Consider the following 19711-nt stretch of genomic DNA (forward strand, 5'->3'; position numbering starts at 1 on the left):
ATCATTCCAACCAGCATCTCAATATCTCCACATCCTTGTTGAGATGCATTATTATTTGTCTTTTTTATTATATAGATCCTGGTGGGATGATGCAGTACCTCATTGCATAGAAATTGCTTTTTGTTCCCTGTTTCTTAGACACCGAACAGCATAAAATTAGTTTCATACTTCTCTTATTTCCAATAAGGCCTAGCCTAGGTGACACATATTGTAAGTGACCAATGAATTCTTCTTTAAAATTAGATTAACAATGATTAAATGTTTGTTAAAACATCTAAGGATCTAACACACTTTCTGGGAACTGATTTAAGAAGTAGTAGCCTGCAATAGGGACCTTGGTAAGCTGAAAGACAGCTAGAGGGGGTATATTTCTTACAATCCATAATTAATTTTCAATTTCTGGTAATGACCGACAGAATAATTTTGACCAATTGCTCCCATAGAGAATAATCAGAAAATCTAGACAAGCTTTTTCCAAAAAAAAAAAAAAAAATTCCTTGTAGGTATTGAAGAGCTAACAAGGCATGAAGATCGTTAGGGCCAAGATTGAGGAAAGGAAGGAAAAGAATAAGGGTGGAATAATAGAGATGAACCTGCCAGTTTAGGCACTTTTGTCCTAAGGGTATATACCGACTATGGAGGAGATGAGTAAAAAGTTGAATAGAGTTTTTGATACCCTCATCTGGATGGAGGACAAAAACTGAATAAGAGGACTAACCAAAGAATGGGGCGGGGGCCAAGGGGGTCCTAGTAAATACCCTGAAGTCTAAACCATACAAATATAGAGATTAAGATTAAGCCTAGCTTTATAGTATCTCCATTATGATACCATATCAAATGAACTTGCATTGCTAACATTTCTAGAAACTCCTCAGATAAATGTAAATCCACGTAAGAGGTTTAGAGTGAATTTTATATCCTTGGATGCAAGGATGAGAAAAAGAAAACAGCCTTAAATTAATTATCTAGGCATTCTTCTCTACAAGTGAAAAAAAAAGCAACTTATTCCTAAAGAAAGCAGAAGGAATGAAATCATAATGAGCATGGAAAATGATGAAATAGAAAAAACAAAATTCAACTTAAAAGGTTTATAAAGTCAAAGTTGTTTCTCTGAAAAAAATTATAATTTCCTGGTAAGACTGTTAAGAAAAAATAGGAGAGAAAGCACAAAGAGATAATAAAAGGAATAAAAAATGGACAAACTAAACAGACAATAAAGATAGGGTTCTATGAAATTCTGAACACTTTTATGCCAATGGATTTGAACATACACATGGAATTGATAATGTCAAAATCAATACAACTTTCCAAATATGATGAATAAAAAGTATGAATAAATCTGTGATTACTTAATCTGAAATATAAAACCTCTCCACAAAATATTCTGGGCCCAGTAGACTTCAGCAGTGAATATTATCAAATAGTTAAAAAAAAAGTAACACCGATCTCACACCAATTCACTCATAGAGCATTTTAAAAAGTGGAAATACTTCCTAACTCATTCTGTGGAGCAACATAACCCTGATACCAAACTACAAGGACACCATGAGAAAGGAAAATTTGAAGACAACTGCACTAATCGACACAGGGCAAAATTTCTGGACAAAACATTAACAAAGTCCAAAAATATAGAGAAAGGATGATCTATCCTGAACAAGATACATTTAGCCGAGAATGTAAGGTTCCTTTAAATTCAAAGATTAAGCAACATAATTCATCACAGCAACAGAATAAAGGAGAAAAATCGTAAAACATCTAAACAAGAGGGGCTCCTGGGTGGCTCAGTTGGTTGGATGACCAACTTCGTTTCAGGTCATGATCTCGCGGGTCATGAGTTTGAGCCCCACATCGGGCTCTGTGCTGACAGATCAGAGCCTGGAGCCTGTTTCAGATTCTGTGTCTCCCTCTCTCTCTGCCCCTCCCCCACTCACTCTTTGTCTCTCTTTCCTTCAAACAATATGCACATTAAAAAAAAAAAAGCATCTAAACAAGAGAAGATAAAAGCGCACAAACTTCAACATTTATTCCTGATTAAAAAAAAACAAAAAACAAAAAACAGGGGCACCTGAGTGGATCAGTTAGTTAAGTGTCCCACTTTGACTCGGTCATGATCTCACTGTTGGTGAGTTGGAGCCTTGCGCTAGGCTCTGTGCTGACAGCTCAGGGCCTGGAACCTGCTTCAGATTCTGTGTCTCCCTCTTTCTGTGCCCCTCCCCTGCTTACACTCTGTTTCTCTCTCTCTCTCTCTCTCAAAAATAAAGAAACATTAAAAAAATAATAACAAAAAAACCAAAAACACAGAAACCACCTCTTTGGTACTGCTACACTGGGAAATAATTTGGCAGTTTCTTACAGAACTAAATATAAAGGCACCATATGATTCAGCAATTGCACTCATGGACATTTATCCCAGAGAAATGAAAACTTAGGTTTGTACAAAAATCTATACATAAATGTTCACGGCAGCTCTACTGATGGTAATCAAAAATGGCAACAATCCAGATGCCCTTCAATGTGTGAATATTAAACAAAATGTGATGTATCTGTACTATGGACTACTACTCACCAATAAAAAGAATAGAACTACCATATTTATATATGAAACAACTTGGATGAATCTCCAAGGAATTACACTAAGAAAAAAGCCCCTCCCCAAAGAGTACATATTGTATGACTTGATTTATATAAGAATTTTTAATGTTTATTTTATTTTTGAGAGGGTGAGAGTGTGAGCAGGAGAGGGGCAGAGAGAGAGGGAGACAGAAAATCCCAAGCAGGCTCCATGATAGAGCGCAAAGCCCGATATGGGGCTCGAACCCACAAACCATGAGATCATGATCTGAGCCTAAATCAAGAGTTGAAAGCTTAATCGACTGAGCCACTCAGATGCCCCTGATTTACATAAAATTTTTAAAACTAAAAATTTTAGAAATAAGGAACAGATTAGTGCTTACTAGAAGTTAGCGATAGTAAGCAGGAGGAGAATGGAAAGGAAAAAGTTTTGCTTACAAAAGGGCATCAGTAGCAATCTTTGTGGCGATGCTACTGTTCTGTATTTTGAAATCAGTGGTATATACAGGAACTACATATGAGATAAAATTGTATAGAACTAAATACACATGAGTACAAGTAACACTTGGAAAATCTGAGTAAAATGGGTAGATTGTAATGTCAACTGATTGGAATATTATACGATAGCTCTGCAAGATGTTATCATTGAAAGGAACTCAATAAAGGGTACAAAGAATCTCTCTGTGTTATTTCTTACAACTGCATATTCACCTACAAATTACCTCAAAATAAAAAGTGTCATTAAAAAATAATTCCTAACTAACTAGTAATAGATGAGAATTTCCAAAACTAATCAAAAGTAGTTCTAAAAAACATAACAACAAACATCGTATTTGAGGAAATATTGAACTTTAATATAAAGAACAAAACAAATGCCTGCTTTCCTCACTTTTATTCACCACTGTATGAGAGGAATAAAGCAAAACAAAAAATAAAAGGACAGAATAGAAAACTGGCATATTCATGGAGCTCTTGGGTGGCTCGGTCGGTTAAGTGTCTGACTTCGGCTCAGGTCATGATTTCACAGTTTGTGAGTTTGAACCCCGCATCGGGCTCTGTGCTGACAGCTTGGAGTCTGGAGCCTGCTTCAGATTCTGTATCTCCCTCTCTCACTGCCCCTCCCCCACTCTCACTCTCTCTCTCTCAAAAATAAATAAAACATTAAAAAATATTTTTAGAAAACTGTCATATTCACGAATCATGTGGTTGTATATGTAAATTCCGAAAGAATCTACAGATAAATTTTAATTTTGATAAATGTATTATTAGCAAAGACACTGGAAAAGTCAATATATAAAAACTATATATACAGTATACGAAAATAAATTATATGCATTAGCAAAAAATGGAAATAATCTAAAATACAATAAATTTGTATTTATTTGTTTATAATAAAATAAGAATAAATCTAACAAAGTTGTGCAAGTCCTACGTAGAACACTACAAGCGTCATTAAGAAAAATTAAGAAGATCAAATAAATGCAAGTGCTATAAATGGATTTTTCAAAATCAGTATTTTGAAGACATCAACTTCTTGAATTGATCTGTGAAGCAAGTGCAATACCAACCAAAATTCTAGTAAGTTTTTGTTATTGTTGTTGAAATTGGCAAGGCAATTATATAATTTATGTTGAAATATAAAGAGGTAAGGGGAGCCAAAACACTGCTAAAGACCACCAGGTTTTCCCACCAGGGAAACTTTGCCCTACTGAGAATTAGTTAGGAGAATTATTAAATTCTTCTTAAAAAAATATTTTTTTCATGTTTTATTTATTTTTGACAGAGAGAGAGAGAGAGCACAAGTGGGGGAGGGACAGAGAGAGAGGGAGACACAGAATCTGAAGCAGGCTCCAGGCTCCCAGCTGTCAGCACAGAGCCCGACATGGGGCTCAAACTCACAAACTGCGAGATCATGACCTTAGCCAAAGTTGGTCTCCCAACCAACTGAGCTACCCAGGCATCCCTTAAATTATTTTCAAGATATTAAAAAGCTATACAAGTTAAAGGAGTGCTGGCACAAAAATGAACAAAAAGACAACTGGAACGTAATAAAAAATGCAGAAACAGATAATGCTTAGATGGTTACATAATTATGACGAAAGTAGTGCTGTGGAAAAGTAGGTAAAAGATGGTCTTTTCAATAAATGGTGCTGGGTCAATGCATTAATCTTCTGTAGTTGTCATAACAGATAACCACAAACTTATCTTAAAACAGCACAAATTTATTTTTTATGGCTCTTTCTGTCAGATGTCCAACACAAGTCACATTGAGATAAATCAAAGTATTGGCAGGGCTATGTTATTCTCTGGAGACTCGAAAGGAAAATCCATTCCCTTTCCATGCCCAGTTTCTAGAAGCCACCTGTGTTCCCCACTCACTGTTTCACATTGACTCATGGCCCCTTTTCCTCCATCTTCAAAGCCAGTCATATTACATTTCTCTGATAATTCTTCCCTAATCACATCTCTTTCTGACCATAGCCTGGAAATGTTATCTTGTTTTAGGGACTCATTTGATTAAATGGGGCCCACTGAGAAAATCCAGGATAATCTCCCCATCTCAAAGTCACATCCCCAAAATCCCTCTTGCCATGAAAATGTCCGTGATTGGGACACGAACATCTTTGTAAAGCCATCACTCTGCCTACAACAGTCAACTAGGCATCCCTATGTAAAAAAATAAGAAATACTTCCTTTACCTCTTACCATACACAAAATTGATTCCCGATGAGCTGTAACTCTAAAAATAAATAAAGTTTTGGAGGAAAATATAGAACATCTTTATGATATTAGGGTGGTAAATGATTTCATAACCTGGACACAAAAAACATTTAACATAAGATTGAGAAATTAGTTTATATTAAAATTAAGAACTTTTCATTAAAAGATTCTATAAAAAGGTAAATTGCAAGTGACAGAGTAGGTGAAAATACAGGGAACACACACCATCAATGAAGAGTTGTATCAAAGTTTGGGTTCTCCTGAAAGCAGAGCCTAAGAAGAGGACCAGGGTATAAAAGCTTGTGTGACATTTTACAAAAGTACAAGTTAACAACATCCCCCCAAAAAAGGTCTTAGATGTAATAGATAACATTTATTAAATGCTTTCTACGTGCTAAACTCTGGTCTAAGCATTTTGTGTATATTACTCAATTAAGGCTTAAAACACGCCCAAGAAGTAGGTTCCTTTATAGATCCCATTGAGGAGGAAGCTGAGTTACAGAGTAGTTCATGTCCTAAAGCTACTAAATATTGCTTGTGAAGGCGAGGATTTTTGTTTCTTGTTTACTGCCACATTCCCAGTTCCTGGAAAAGTGTCTCTTAATTGACTCAAGTGGCAAAGACAGGATTCAAACCCACACTGTCTCTGGTGACGATTGTATTGTTAACCATGTCATGATACAACTCATGATATTTCTCGTTAATTTCAATTCCCTATTCAGGTCCAGGCTATGAGAATTATAATAAAAGTATGGGAAAATGAAAATTAATTTAAAAATTTCATCCATTAATCTAGATGTCTTGAGAAAAGGCAGATGAGAGAAACCAAAGGCCTAAAGAGTGTTGTAAAACACTTCTCTTACACCACTTAGTGTAAGATTGTGTTCCTGTCATTGCTAGTCGCCATGTTGGTCCTTACCAATGAACTTCACGGATTATAGAAAGTTACCTTCATAACCCTTGTCTCAACATCCCAGCCTAATCCTTCATGACCCTCTCCCAGCTGAAAGACATGTTAGTGTTGGCTGTTGATTCAGCAGTTGTGTTACAGCCACTAAGTCATAGTTAGCTGACATCAAAACCAAACACATGTTCCTCTAAGAAGCAGACAGCTGGGGTTTTCACACTAAATACTGAGCATTTTTTCCCCAGTAGTCCAGGAGCCTTAGCAGTTCAGGGAGGTTGATCAAGACTACAGATCACTGTTTAGAAGTTTTTATTGCTGGTGGTGATGGTGGGATGTTGGTGTTGGTGATTGTGTGTGTGTGTGTGTGCATGCATATGAAATCTATGTGGAAAAGTTCATGCAATAGTGTGCTCTCATTTTAAGAAAAGTGATTACAGTACAATTTCATATAATAAAGACACTAAAGTCTTTTCTGAGAGATCACAATTTTTTGGACAAATAAATATGAAAAATATGCAACAGAAGTGTCATATATTAATAAATTATTAAAGAAAATAATTTTCTTAAATATAGCTTCTTCTGTTATTACTTAAATTATTCACACAGTAGAGGACTCGATGTTTGATTTAATCAAATGTGTGGAATTATACCCTTATTATATGTAAGTACTTTAGAAACCAATGCTACCAAAAACTTGGTGGATTTTTTAGATAATTCCATCATTATTTAGTTTTACATGTTTCTTATCTCTCATTATGATGCTCAGAACTTCATATATGAAAACTTTTCTAACTTTTTGAGGTGTACTTTTAAGAAGTTTTCTTGGTAATGAACTACCTTGGGTACCTTGTTGAAAATAAACTGACCACATATGTATAGATTTATTTTGAAACTCTCGATTCTGCTCTATTGATCTGTATGTCCATCTTTATGCCAACACCACACTGTTTTGATTACCTTAGCCTTAAAGTAGGTCTTGAAATCAGGTTGTTTTCCTCTGCAAAACTATTTTGACTATGCTAGTTGCTTTACCTTTCTATGTAAATGTTTTGTTTGTTTGTTTTTTTACCTTTAACCCTTTCCTCCATCTCTCCCATCCCCCAACCCCTACCTTTGGCAACCACCCCTCTGTTCTCTTTATCTATGGGCTTGATTTTTTTTTTTTTAAGGTTCCATGTATAAGAGAGATCATATGCTATTTGTCTTTCTCTGACTTTTTTCACTTAACATTAACTCCCTCAAGGTTCATCCATGTTGTCACAAATAGCAAAATTTCCTTCTTTTTTTTTATGGCTGAATAGTATTTCAATGTATGTATACATCACAACTTCTTTATTCAATCATCTCTTGATGGACGCTTAGGTTGTTTCCATATCTTGGCTATTGTAAATGGCGTTGAAATGAAGGTTCATGTATCTTTTGAAATTAGTATTTTCATTTTCTTCAAATAAATGCCCAGAAGTGGAATCGCTGGGTCATATGGAAGCTCTATTTTTAAGTTTTTGAGGAACCTCCATTCTCTTCTCCACAGTGGCTGCACCAATTTACATTCTCACCAACAGTGCACAAGAGTTCCGTTTTCTCCACATCTTGCCAACATTTCTTGTTTCTTATCTCTCTGATAATAGCCATTCTGAAAGGTGTGAAGTGGTATCTCATTGTTGTTTTGAGATGAATTTCCCTGACAATTAGTGATGTTGAGTATCTTTTCATGTACCTGTTGACAATCTGTATGTCTTCTTTAGATCCTCTGCTCATTTTTTAATCAGTTTTTCTTTTTCTATTGAATTGTATGCATCCTTTGTATATTTTGCATATCAACCCCTTGTCAGATATATGATTTGCAAATATTTTCTTGCGTTTGTAGGTTGCCTTTTTATTTTGCTGTAGTTTCCTTTTCTGTGCAGGAGGTCTTTAGTTAATGTAGTTCACTTGTCTTTTTTTTGCTTTTGTTACTATTAATTTCTCTGTCAGATTAAAAAATCATCATTAAGACCAATGTCAAGGAACTTACTGCCTGTTTTCTTCTAAGAGTTTTATGGTTTCAGATCTGACATTCAAGCGTCTAACCCATTTTGAGTTCCTTGTTGTATATGGTGTCAGATAGTGGTCTAGTTTTATTCTTTTTCATGTGGCTGTCCTGTTTTCCCAACACTATTTGTTGAAGAGACTGTCCGTTTTCCATTGTATATTCTTGGCTCCTTTGTTGTAAATTAATTGACCATATATTTATTTTTAGTTCTGGGTTTGTGAGTCTTTCATATTCTTACATTAATAAACCAGAAAAAGAAAGCATTTATTTGAATACAATGAGATGAATAGCACATTAGGAAAAGCCCGAGTTTTTGGAGTCAAACAGAGATGAGGTCAAACCCAGACTCTGCTACTAGTTAACTGTGCGACTGTAGGTGGGTGACTTGACCTCTCTGTTTTTCACTTTCATAAGAAGGAATAAAACACCTGCTTGGCAAGATTGTTGTGAAGAATTTTTACCCATCAATTTCATCAACGTTTCAAGCATTTATAAATCCTACTATCGTATAAAACAAATATTGAAATAAATAAAACTCTCTTGCATCTAGTTATGCTATAGTTCATCAACATCTCAAAAGTGTGGCACCAGAATTAAACAAAAATATGATAAAATGTTAGGCGATAAGCTCCTCAAGTCCTTGATAGTCTTTATTACCGTGCAGCACTGGCCAGCTAGCCACTTCTGGGAGGTACTAGGTAAGTGTGTGTTGGATGGCTAGACCCTGTGAACATGAGTCAGTACATAGTAAGAGTAGGACTGGTTATCTTCGGTGATCTGGTTACTAGAATTGCTTATTGAAAACTGAACAGCAGCCATGAGGATTCAGAAAATGCTCATCTCTAGTATCCTTCACTGTGGCAAAAAGAAGGTCTTGGTTGGAACCCAGTGGGACAAATGAAATTGCCAATGCCAACTCCTATCAGTGGATCTGGAAGCTAATCAAAGATGGGCTGATCACTCAGAAGCCTGTAACTGCCCATTCCCATGCTCAGTGCTGAAGAAACACCTTGCCCTGCTGTAAAGGCAAGTATAATGGGCATGAGTATGCAAAGGGCACTCTCAAATGCCTGAGAATGCAGCCTGGGTGAGAATTCAGAGCTGGCTGCTTAGAAGATATGGTGAATATAAGACTCCCCACCACAGGTATCACAGCCTGTACCTGAAAGAGAAGGGGAATGTGTTTAAAAACAAGCTTTCTTTTTTTTTCTTTTTCTTTTTAATGTTTATTTATTTATTTGGAGAAAGAGATAGAGAGTGAGCAGAGGAGGGGCAGAGAGAGAAGGTGACAGAATCCCAAGCAGGTTCCACTCTGTCAGTGCAGAGTCCAGTGAGTGACTTGAAGCCATGAACTGTGAGATCATGACCCAAGTCAAAATGCAGAGTCAAACGCTTAACCAACTAAGCCATCCAGGTGCCCCAAAACAAGCTGATTCTTAAGGGACACATCCACAAGCTGAAGGCTGACCAGGCTGAGGCTCATAGGAAGCACCTAAGTGCTGTGAGGAACAGCTCCAGGTAAAGAGATCAAGACTGAAACCAAGAACTGAAGCTCCCCCTGTTTTGTCTGTACATGTGGCCTCAGCAATTCTGTAGCTCCATCATTATCCAATAAAATAAGCCATTATCTGTCTGAGGGGTCAAAAGTGAACTGCATTTGTTTTTCTGCCAACTCTTTAATTCAACCAATTAAAAAATCTGAGTCTTTCAATAAGCTCTCCCTCTTTCTGTTTATGGATTGTTAAATTACTGAACTAAAACATAGGATTTCACATTCATCTTTAGTTACAGTTTATCATATTAACTTTAGCCAATTTGATTTTACCTGTTGAGTTTTGTTGGCCCCTAATCTGTCATTGTGCATGCTAAGTGATTAAAGTGTCAAACTCTATTCACCCAAAATGTTGACTTAAGAAAAATAAAAGGAAAAGAAGATAGGATGGAGTATAATGCCTTGTAATATGTCACCAGAGCCTTATGCTAAGCGGTTCCCAATCCAATAAATAGCATCTCTGATTTTCAGATGCTGATGGGGGTAATTATATCATCATCTAGTGCAAATTCTTGTATCCTTCCACCAAGACATAAACGCCTCTGGTTGTATTTTGGCATTTCTCTCCATTATTCTTTAAATATTACCAATAGTGCTTTTCTTAAGTTACTTCCAGAAATCATTATTTCACCCAAAGAGTAAAGTTCACTTAGATTTGGACATGTGCCCTGATTTAAATTATTTAGGTACTCTTTTATTCCCTCCTACTCTATTTAGACTTCCCTCCTACTTCTTATGTCCCTACTATGCTGCTTGTATTTCTCTATTAACATTTGAGATTTGTTGGTGTTAGCTTTAAATATATATATATATATATACATATACATATAAATATATGTATTTAAATATATATATACATATATATGTATATATATATTCCTAACCCTCAACACACACAAAAATTTATATTTCCTGATACTTTTTTACATTTTCACTCCCGTCATGTATTTGTCTTCCATCTTTTTGTATCTGGCCTTTAAACATTTGACCATTTACTTACTGTTTCATAGTGAATGAATAGCTATTGGCAACCTGCGATGTCCTGGTCTTTCCTAGATGATGGCCAAGTCATGACCCAAGCGACTACTTTCAAGGAGCTCATACACTAATAGAGAAGACATACAAGTAAGCAAGCAGTTGCAAAGACGTGGAAAGAATTACTATAACCAAGGTGCGCAAAGCGGGGGATGCTAAACCCAAACTGTAAAAGCCAGAAAACATGTTTTGGAGGATATGACAGCCATGCTAAGTCTGGAAGTAGAGGCTGCAGGATATGTGTGCAGGCACAAGGATTTCTGTAGATACCATCCCTTTCTTTCTCACCAGACTCATGTGTGAATCTTAGCGTCAAGGCTTACTATTGAGCTATTTCAATAAATTACCTCACTCATTTACTCTTTCACCCATGAACACTTCTTAAAGACCCACTCAGTGTCTGGGATTGTTAAATATTGTCTTTTCTTTCAAAGACCTATGACGGAATCCCCTGCTTTCTCCCTCCCACGTGATTTTTGGGAACTTTTGAAATCTGGTTTTCCAAAGTGCAAAGTACTCATTCGGCTCTGTCCATTGTTCCTTTCTTGACAAGCAACAACTTTAAACTTTTAGGTTCCTTTTTACTTTCAAATTGTTCAGTCACTATAATTCACTGAGTGCTTTCTATGGGCCAAGGCACTTTATTATATGCTCTGGGAGATACAAAGATGACTGAAATGTAGGCTCTCTCCTCATGAGACTGAAAACGAATAGGGACAACACGTGCACAAAGAACACAATAAATGCTCCACTAAAGATATTTTATTTTTAAGATAAAAATTTCTTGATTAGCCTTGCTTCTTTCTTAATCATCAGGAAGATGATAAGGTGAACTAACAGGACAGAAAGTGTGAATTAGGTTTAAAAAAACTTCAAGAGGAGTTATCTAATTAAAAAAAAAGTGTCTTTGTATTTCCAGCACATTCCAGGGGAAAGGGCACATAGACCAGTCTGATCACTTTCTATAATTCAAAAGTCAATTCATTAGGTTACCCAAATTTAATGATGGTATTATGGATCAAATTATATTTAAAAATACACATAGGAACTACAGTGTTACCCATGGACTTTCACTTCTACATTATATATTGTAATTTTGGAATACTTTATAATGATCATATACTACATTTATAATTAGAAAACAAATGATATGTTCATAAATATGTATGTGGAGCTTCCATTAGGGAAAAGCATTGTTGTTAATTCTCTAGAAAGGTTTTATTAGGTTACTTTTCAAAATGAAAATATATAGAGAGATTATAGAAGCTTGAGAAAATATGAAAAATAGAAAAAAGAAAAAAATCACCTGTAAAGCTCCCATATTCACACAACTGTTACTGATGTTGATGATGTATTTCTTTCCTCCCTTTTTTTTCTATATATTGGCAAGTTTGTTTTTAAGTGATCAGATGGTAATGTTTTTTAATAATGTTTAACCCACAAGAGCAGGAACATTTTGTTCATACATACCAGTTCTGTGTTTTGGAATGGTAGCATTATGGAATGTTTACATGAAAAGATGTTATAGATAACCTAGAAATTATCCAACTCTCATATTATGTCCGTGTAAATAAGATCTTTATCTTCCAAATTTACTGTTTTGGAAATGGGGTCATATTAAAGTAATAGCCCAGATTTTATTGTCACTTTTCCCCATCTGTTCACACAGGACCCTAATCTCCTGAAGTTTCCCCAAATTCTTTTGGGATTTCTGGCAATATGTTACACATACTATGAGCACCACCAGTTGACCATGTGGTTAGCTGTCATTTTCTTTCCTCTTCCCCAGCTCTAACCTTTGCAGGCCAGATGTTGCTGAGCGCCCTGGCACTGCTACATTCCCAGGCTGCTGCCATGGAGGGTCTGGAAGCCCTGACAGGCCAGAGCAGTGCAGGGGTGTGGAGAAGCAGCGTGGAAGGCCCCCTTCTCCTCTCCTAGTAGAGGGCTCCTCAGCAGTGCCATAAGTGTTCCATGTCTTGGCACCTTAGCTATTCAAAATGTGGCAGACTTTGCTACTCAGTAGCATTTGGCAGGCTTTTTAGAAATGCAGAATCTCAGGGTGTCTGGGTGGCTCAGACAGTTGAGCATCCATCTCTCGTTTTCTGCTCAGGTCATGATCCCACAGTCGTGGGATTGAGCTCCATGTCGGGCTCCTAAGATTCTCTCTCCCTCTGCTTTCTCCCCTCCTTGTGTACACTCTCTCCCTGAAAGACAGACAGACAGACAGACAGAAAGAAAGAAAGAAAGAAAGAAAGAAAGAAAAAGAAAGAAAGAAAGAAAGAAAGAAAGAAAGAAAGAAAGAAAGAAAGAAAGAAAGTAGAAAGAAAGAAAAAGGAAGGAAGGGAAGGAAGAAGGAAGGAAAGGAAGGAAGGAAGGAATGGAGAAAAGAAATGCAGAATCTCAGGCTCCAAAATCAGAATGTGCATTTTAACAAGAACCCCAGGTGATTCATATTCAAATAACAGTTTGAGAAGCACCTAAAGTACTTCTCTGGGATTAAAGGCATGAATTCAAGTGGGGACAAAGGCAATGTTGGGTCAGGGAACAAAAGTGACAAATGATAGGACTTTTTATAATGATTCCTTCCCTTTGATGACCTTATCTTTGTGATTGGGCCAAACTTGGAATGCTTGGGTCCTTCTCTTAGGAAGACTTCTCCCTTGGGAGATGCTCTCACTCCTTACTGCCTCATAGAGTTTTGATGACCTGTCACGTCTATTTCAGCTCAACTAAACATGGCTTAGGCTCAAACTAAGAATCCACCAGACCATGAGAAATTTTACAGGGCTGCACATATAAAATATATTTTTATTTAGTAAATGTTGACTTAGTACCTATTATTTACAAAATACTTCATTATGGGCTGTGGGAATACCAAAATAAGTAAAACAGTCTCTGCCCTCCAAGGAGGCAAATAAAGAAGGTGTGTGATGAGACAGGTAGGGACTTTTGAGGACAGTTTGAGGAAGGAGCCAAAAGGTTGCTAAACGAAGCAGTCTTCCGAAGTTTGGAGAAACCACTGTATATCTTGTCCCTACAGCCTCTGTGTGCCTGTTCTCCAGGTGGACGCCCTGCTTCCATTTCCATTTCTCTACGTTTTACCCACCCTCCAAGGCCAATTTCAAATGTCAATTTATGAATAAAATCTGCCCCAATCCTCTCAGCTAAATGTGTTTTTGACACTTTAGAACTCCCATCATATCCTGCCATTAGATCAGTTGTGTGTGTTGAGACCTTACGGGGTGGGAGATATGTCATCTATTAGGCAAGGAATGTATTTTAGTCAGTCTTTCTGGATTCCCCACAGGACCTAGCATGATGTGCCATAAATAGTTTTTGAAGGAAGAAGAAAATGAAATGTAAGGCAGCTACTCTGTTAATATTTCCCTGTTCAGGAAATGTATTAACTTTCTCATATTCAGAGTGAATGTGAGGGAGAAAACTGAACGCTGCTGGGTTAGGAGGATTAGGGTTCCTGTCCCCCACCCCCATTTTTCTTAGGTCAGACTGGTGTTTCCATGCAGAAACAACATCCTCATTGGTAGATTAGTAGCTGTTAATCTCAGCTGGATGGAATTTCATCTAGTTTTCAGCTGGTTGGAAGTGGGCTGGCTATATGCCTGTTGGTATTTAAGAAGTCTCCTACCTTAATGGGTAGCCCTGTTTATGCCTGGTTTTCTCTAAAGCTGAGATGGGATCCCAGGCTCAAAAACTCCTCTCTGAGGCCTGTAGGGTTGCTGTTAATTATCTAGCATCTTATGAGCTGAATGTCAGTGATGCTTATTTAACTATGGTTAGTATGAGTTTTTGAGGCTCTGGGAGGGAGGTTTTAGCTCTGGTTGGGGTGATGACATATCGTCTATATCTTTAGTAACGGTAGCTATTGCATGTTTGTGAGTTGATACTAGATGAGACAGTAACTTAGAGGCTAGGGTTTTGCCGCACTGAGGCCCAATGATTCAGAGCTGCGATTACAAACTATGGGAGGTGATAGGGAGAATCACAGTGCTTTCTTGTGGCTTCCCAATGCTATATGAGCATCAACTATGTGGAAAAACGGAATAAGCAATTTTTCACCCATATAGTCTTAGAGAGTTAATGTAGATATATTAGGATTGATGAACTAGATTGACATTTAAAATGTCAATTTATGCTGGACTTCTGCCAGCATTTCTACATGTTTAACTGGAAATAAATGCCAGCATGTCAGGTTCACAAATCTGACCCCTAAAAAGGCCATAATGGCCAAAGATTAGGCACCAGCACATTAGAATCTGGGTGGCTTCTCCTTGAGGTAGCCTGGGTTCAGAAAGACAGCCTGGGCCTTCTGAAAATCAAAGGACAAACTACGGAAAGAACAAAGAAGGCCTCCTTTGAACCACACGGAAATAATGAAGTGAGCTTGTGTAGGATTTTTCAGTCTTGAAATTGTTTCTCTCACCACCATTCTGCCCCCATTCTCACCCCTGTTCCAGTCCTATTACTACGATGAAGAGACGGAAGCACCTCTTTATCTCCCCTTCTTTGAAGATCAAATTGAGGTGAAGAAAGAACATGCAAAGCAGTTCATAACCTATCTAAGAGAGCATCGGAGTAAAATCTGCCTTCCGGTGATTAAGGTGACTGTGTGACTTTGTTACTTTGTTAGAATCAACTCCGCGGGTCCAGAGAGCTAAATGATTAGTTGCTACCTAACTTGTAAGGTTACTCATGTTCTTAGATGGGATCATAGCAACGGACTTTGAGGGCAAGCATGTGTCTTATTTGTAATCTCTTCATATTTTGTGAGTAAATCTTAGCCACCAAAAGCTTGTTTGGTTTTTCTTTCTTTTTTTTTTTTTTTCTTTCGGTTTTTATTTATTTAAGTAATCTCTACAGCCAACGTGGGGCTCAAACTCATGACCCTGAGAACAAGAGTCTCATGTTCTTCCCACTGAGCCAGGCAGGGGCCCCTTGTTTGTTTGTTTGTTTGTTTGTTTGTTTGTTTGTTTGTTTGTTTGTTTTAATGGACCAACAGCATCAGCAGCACATAGGAACTTAATAAAACCGAAAATGTATGGACCCAAACGGGACAAACTGATTCAGATTCTCTAGGGGTGGGGCCCAAGGAATGGTATCTTAACAAGCTTTCCAGGTGATTCTAATGCTCTGCATAGTTTGAGAAGCACTCCTCTAATGACTTCTTCCTAAATGTGTTAGTATCTTATGTTAGATCTTTAGTCTAATTCAGATGCACGCTCAGGTATCCAATATGGCTATATTCAATGTAGTAAAACAAATTCTTTTTCACTGGGACATACACTCCAAAAGGATCATCTAAACCTTAACTGGGGGTATTATGTGTAGAAACAGTCCTACTAATCTGACAGTTCTTTTAACTCCAGCTATATAAAGAGAACTAAATGTCTAGTAGTAATAGAACTGAACCGCCATCATGGAATCCCAAAGCCCATGTAACTGTACTGGTAGTAGTCAAGCTTTGTAATAAATTAAAATTACATGGGGGGCTTTTAAAAATCTCGATACCCAGTTACACCCCATACCAATTAAGCCAGAATTTCTGCATTTGAGAGCCAGACATGAGTATTTAAGATTCGCTGCTGATTCCATTGTGCCACAAAGTTTGGAAACTACTAGCCTATGTAAACCTAGTTATAATGGAACCCAGGGTGTAGAGTGTAATAAAGTTTCTGAGGTAGAAAAGTGACTTCTTTGTTCCTCTTCAACAGAGGCCTGACATTGATAACTGGGGAACTGGCATTCAAGCTATAGAGTCTGCTCTGCAGTTGGAAAACACATTAAACAAGCTCCTACAAGACCTGATGAACTTGGCTTCTCAAAATAGTGAAACTGATGTAAGTAGTTAACTCTGAAAGCAAGGTTATCTTTCACTTCTGTGAAGACTTCTAAGAAATGGGTCCAAAAAAATAGATCGTCCCATATGTGCTTATCTTCCTCAAGCATATACATGAACTCATTTCTGGGAGTAGGTTGGTGTGGGAAGAGTAGGTGTACCGGCAAGGAGGAGTGCAACTCAACACAAGATGGAGAAGACTTTCTGGGAATGATACACTCTAGATAATGTTGCTGCCTTGTAAATGTCTTAGACCAAAAGTGCTTACGTTTTAATGGATAACAGAATCACCTGGAGGGTTTACTAAAACAAACTGCTGGGCCCTATTCCTCCCCCCCCCCCCAGAGTTTTTAATTCAATTTGTTTTATGTAGTATCCAAGAATTTGCATTTCTAACAAGTTTCCAGGTGATGTTGCTGGTCAGGGGCTACACTTTGAGAACCACTATCCTTGAGTATCCCTGAAAAACTGAATATTAATGATGACCCCTTATCCTACAGACTTTTCTGAAGTCTTCTTGGTTGATGGTGAACACTCTACCTTGTAGTGGTAACTTTGTTGCCAACTCCCTAGCTTCTCAGAGTCAGTGGGGAAAAAAAAAGTCCTAATACAAAAGTTATCAACCTTAGAAGATACTGGACTCACTGACAAGTTCTGAAAAGCTACAAATGACTGGGTGTTATGCTAGACCACTTAAATCTAAAACTTTAGGAATGGGGCCTGGGTGCCTACTCAAAACCTCCATGTGATTCAGATAAACAGGGTAGAAAACCATTGCAGTAGGAGCTCATTACTTAAATTAATCTGTACTTCTGAGGAGATGCTCTAACACTCATATTCATTAAAAGTGGATATTTGTACTCACCTAGCGGTCTTGAATGTCTTCAACCAGTGCTCTTTAGATTTCAATATGCATATGAATAGCCTAGTTCCTTCTTAAAATCTGATTTCTTAGGTCTGGGTGAGGCTTGAGATTCTGCATTTCTGGCAAACTCCCAGGACTGTTGGTCCACGCACTATAAGTTGGGTAGCAAGATCTTAGATCATCTCCCATTGCAGACAAAGGTCTTCAATTAGTCCTTCCCGGTTTTATTTTTGTAGCTCCTAAACTTCCTGAAAAAGTTCCTGGCTAAACAGAAAAGGAACATAAACTATCTGGAATACCAACGTAGCTATCAGAAGGAATTAGACAGGCTGACTGAGAAGGAGGTCACACCTGAAAAACCTGGTGAAGCATCAGGTAAAGAGGCTTAACATCTGAAGGCGACAGTGAATGTTCCACTGTAATAGGTTTCAAAGGCAGCTACTTAAGAATCTTGATCTCTATTTGACAGAAGACTGCTTTCCTTTTTATCTAGTATCCCATCTTCATTGTTACACATGGAAATAAATTGGTTTTGCATTATAATTGTGTTAAATTGCTATTGGAGTACAAGAAGGGTTATTTCCATCAATGTGAGTTTGGCGAAAGCTTCCTGGAACAGTGGGTACGTTCCCACTGAAAAAAAGCCTTCCCTCATAGTTCAAACAACACCCAGATGCACAGTCAGGATTTGATAAATTCAACGAGTCCAAGTGGATATAATAGAAAGTAGTAATTTCCTTAGGTCTTACTATAGCTCCCCTCCCCTCTAGCTTGGATACGTATTTTAAGTCTAGAAAATAGGAGGGTTTTCTCCTAATTGAATGCAAAGCTAACAAGAGCTCTTGGTCTAGAAATGGTGACTCCCACCTGAAAGTGTACAGGGGATAGGCAGCTGCAACCAAAGTGTCCTTTCACAGCTGATGGTAGGCGTAGCGAATAGGAGGGTACACAGGCAATGAAGGCACTGAAGACGATGGGGATGCCCTTACCCTCTCCACTGTGGGCCAGCTGGCAGCTACCAGCATAATTGCTTAGGAGGAAATAATGAGTATGGAAGCTTGGGTCAGACCCAAGGGCCTCACATAACTTGTATACAACCTGGGAAGAAAGGTCGCTCTATAGGATTACGTTGTCACTCCAAAACTTACTAGCTCCAAGGCCTTGAATAAATTTTTTACTTCAATCATAGACTCACTTTAGTTGTCTACGGAGTGGGGTTAATAGTATTTAGTTTATAGTTAATAAGAGGATTAAGTAAATTAATATGTAAAATATGTAGAACAGTACCTACTCAGATTATGTATTCTGTTTGTAAAATAGTGTACACTCTTTTTAAATTTTTTTTAAGGTTTATGTATTTTTGAGAGTGAGAGAGAGACAGAGTGTGAGTGGGGAGGGGCAGAGAGAGGGAGACACAGAATCCGAAGCAGGCTCCAGGCTCTGAGCTGTCAGCACAGAGCCTGACACGGGGCTTGAACCCACAAACCGCGAGATCATGACCTGAGCTGAAGTCAGATGCTTAACTGACTGAGCCACCCAGGCACCCCAAAATAGTGTAAATTCTTAAACTTGAGGAAAGTCAATACATGACAGAAGCAATTACAAGAAAACAGGTCACTGAAAGTGAGGTAAAATCTTGGGGGAAAAAAAAAGGAATATTTTTTTGAAGCAAGAAAAAGTGATAAGGGCCAATTAGATATCTTAGGGTAAAAAGAAATCAAGTTAACAAATGGACTGACTATTCAAACACAGCTAATCAAGCAAGTGATTTAAAGGTAAGCTAAGAAATTCTCAGCCAAAGGAACAAAGAAATGGTACTTGAGATGTTAAGACATGTAGTTCGAACCAAAGATCTAATTAGAGTTCTGGGAGGAAAGAGAAAGTGAGGAAAAAGATCCATTGTAGTGAAATTTTACAGCATCAAGAATAAAAAAGCTCTCCATAAAAGAGATTATAAAGAATGAAAACTGACATATTAATAACAGCTTTCTCATCAATATTAGATGAAAAGAGACAATTGAAAAATGTCTTCAATATGCTAATGAGGAAAAATAAGAGTTGAGTCTGACCCATTCATACATAAAAATAACGAGTACACAGAAGTTTCTAACCTAAAGAGGACCTTCACTGCGAATGATATCATTGTTTCAATGGCAAAATAGAAAGGCGTGCAG

At 37.5% G+C, this 19711-nt stretch overlaps 1 protein-coding gene across 1 annotated transcript; it reads left to right on the plus strand.

Moving 5' to 3' along the window:
- Nucleotides 1–14456: 14456 nt before the first annotated feature.
- Nucleotides 14457–18077, plus strand: LOC123379793 (ferritin heavy chain B-like). The gene is made up of 4 exons (XM_045036435.1): nucleotides 14457–14611; nucleotides 15294–15437; nucleotides 16548–16673; nucleotides 17774–18077. Exons 1-4 carry the CDS (start codon nucleotides 14510–14512, stop codon nucleotides 17924–17926), a joined length of 525 nt encoding a protein of 174 aa, XP_044892370.1. The 5' UTR covers nucleotides 14457–14509; the 3' UTR covers nucleotides 17927–18077.
- Nucleotides 18078–19711: the final 1634 nt, after the last annotated feature.

This window comes from Felis catus, chromosome C2, assembly GCF_018350175.1.
Source record: "Felis catus isolate Fca126 chromosome C2, F.catus_Fca126_mat1.0, whole genome shotgun sequence".
Classification (NCBI taxonomy): domain Eukaryota; kingdom Metazoa; phylum Chordata; class Mammalia; order Carnivora; family Felidae; genus Felis; species Felis catus.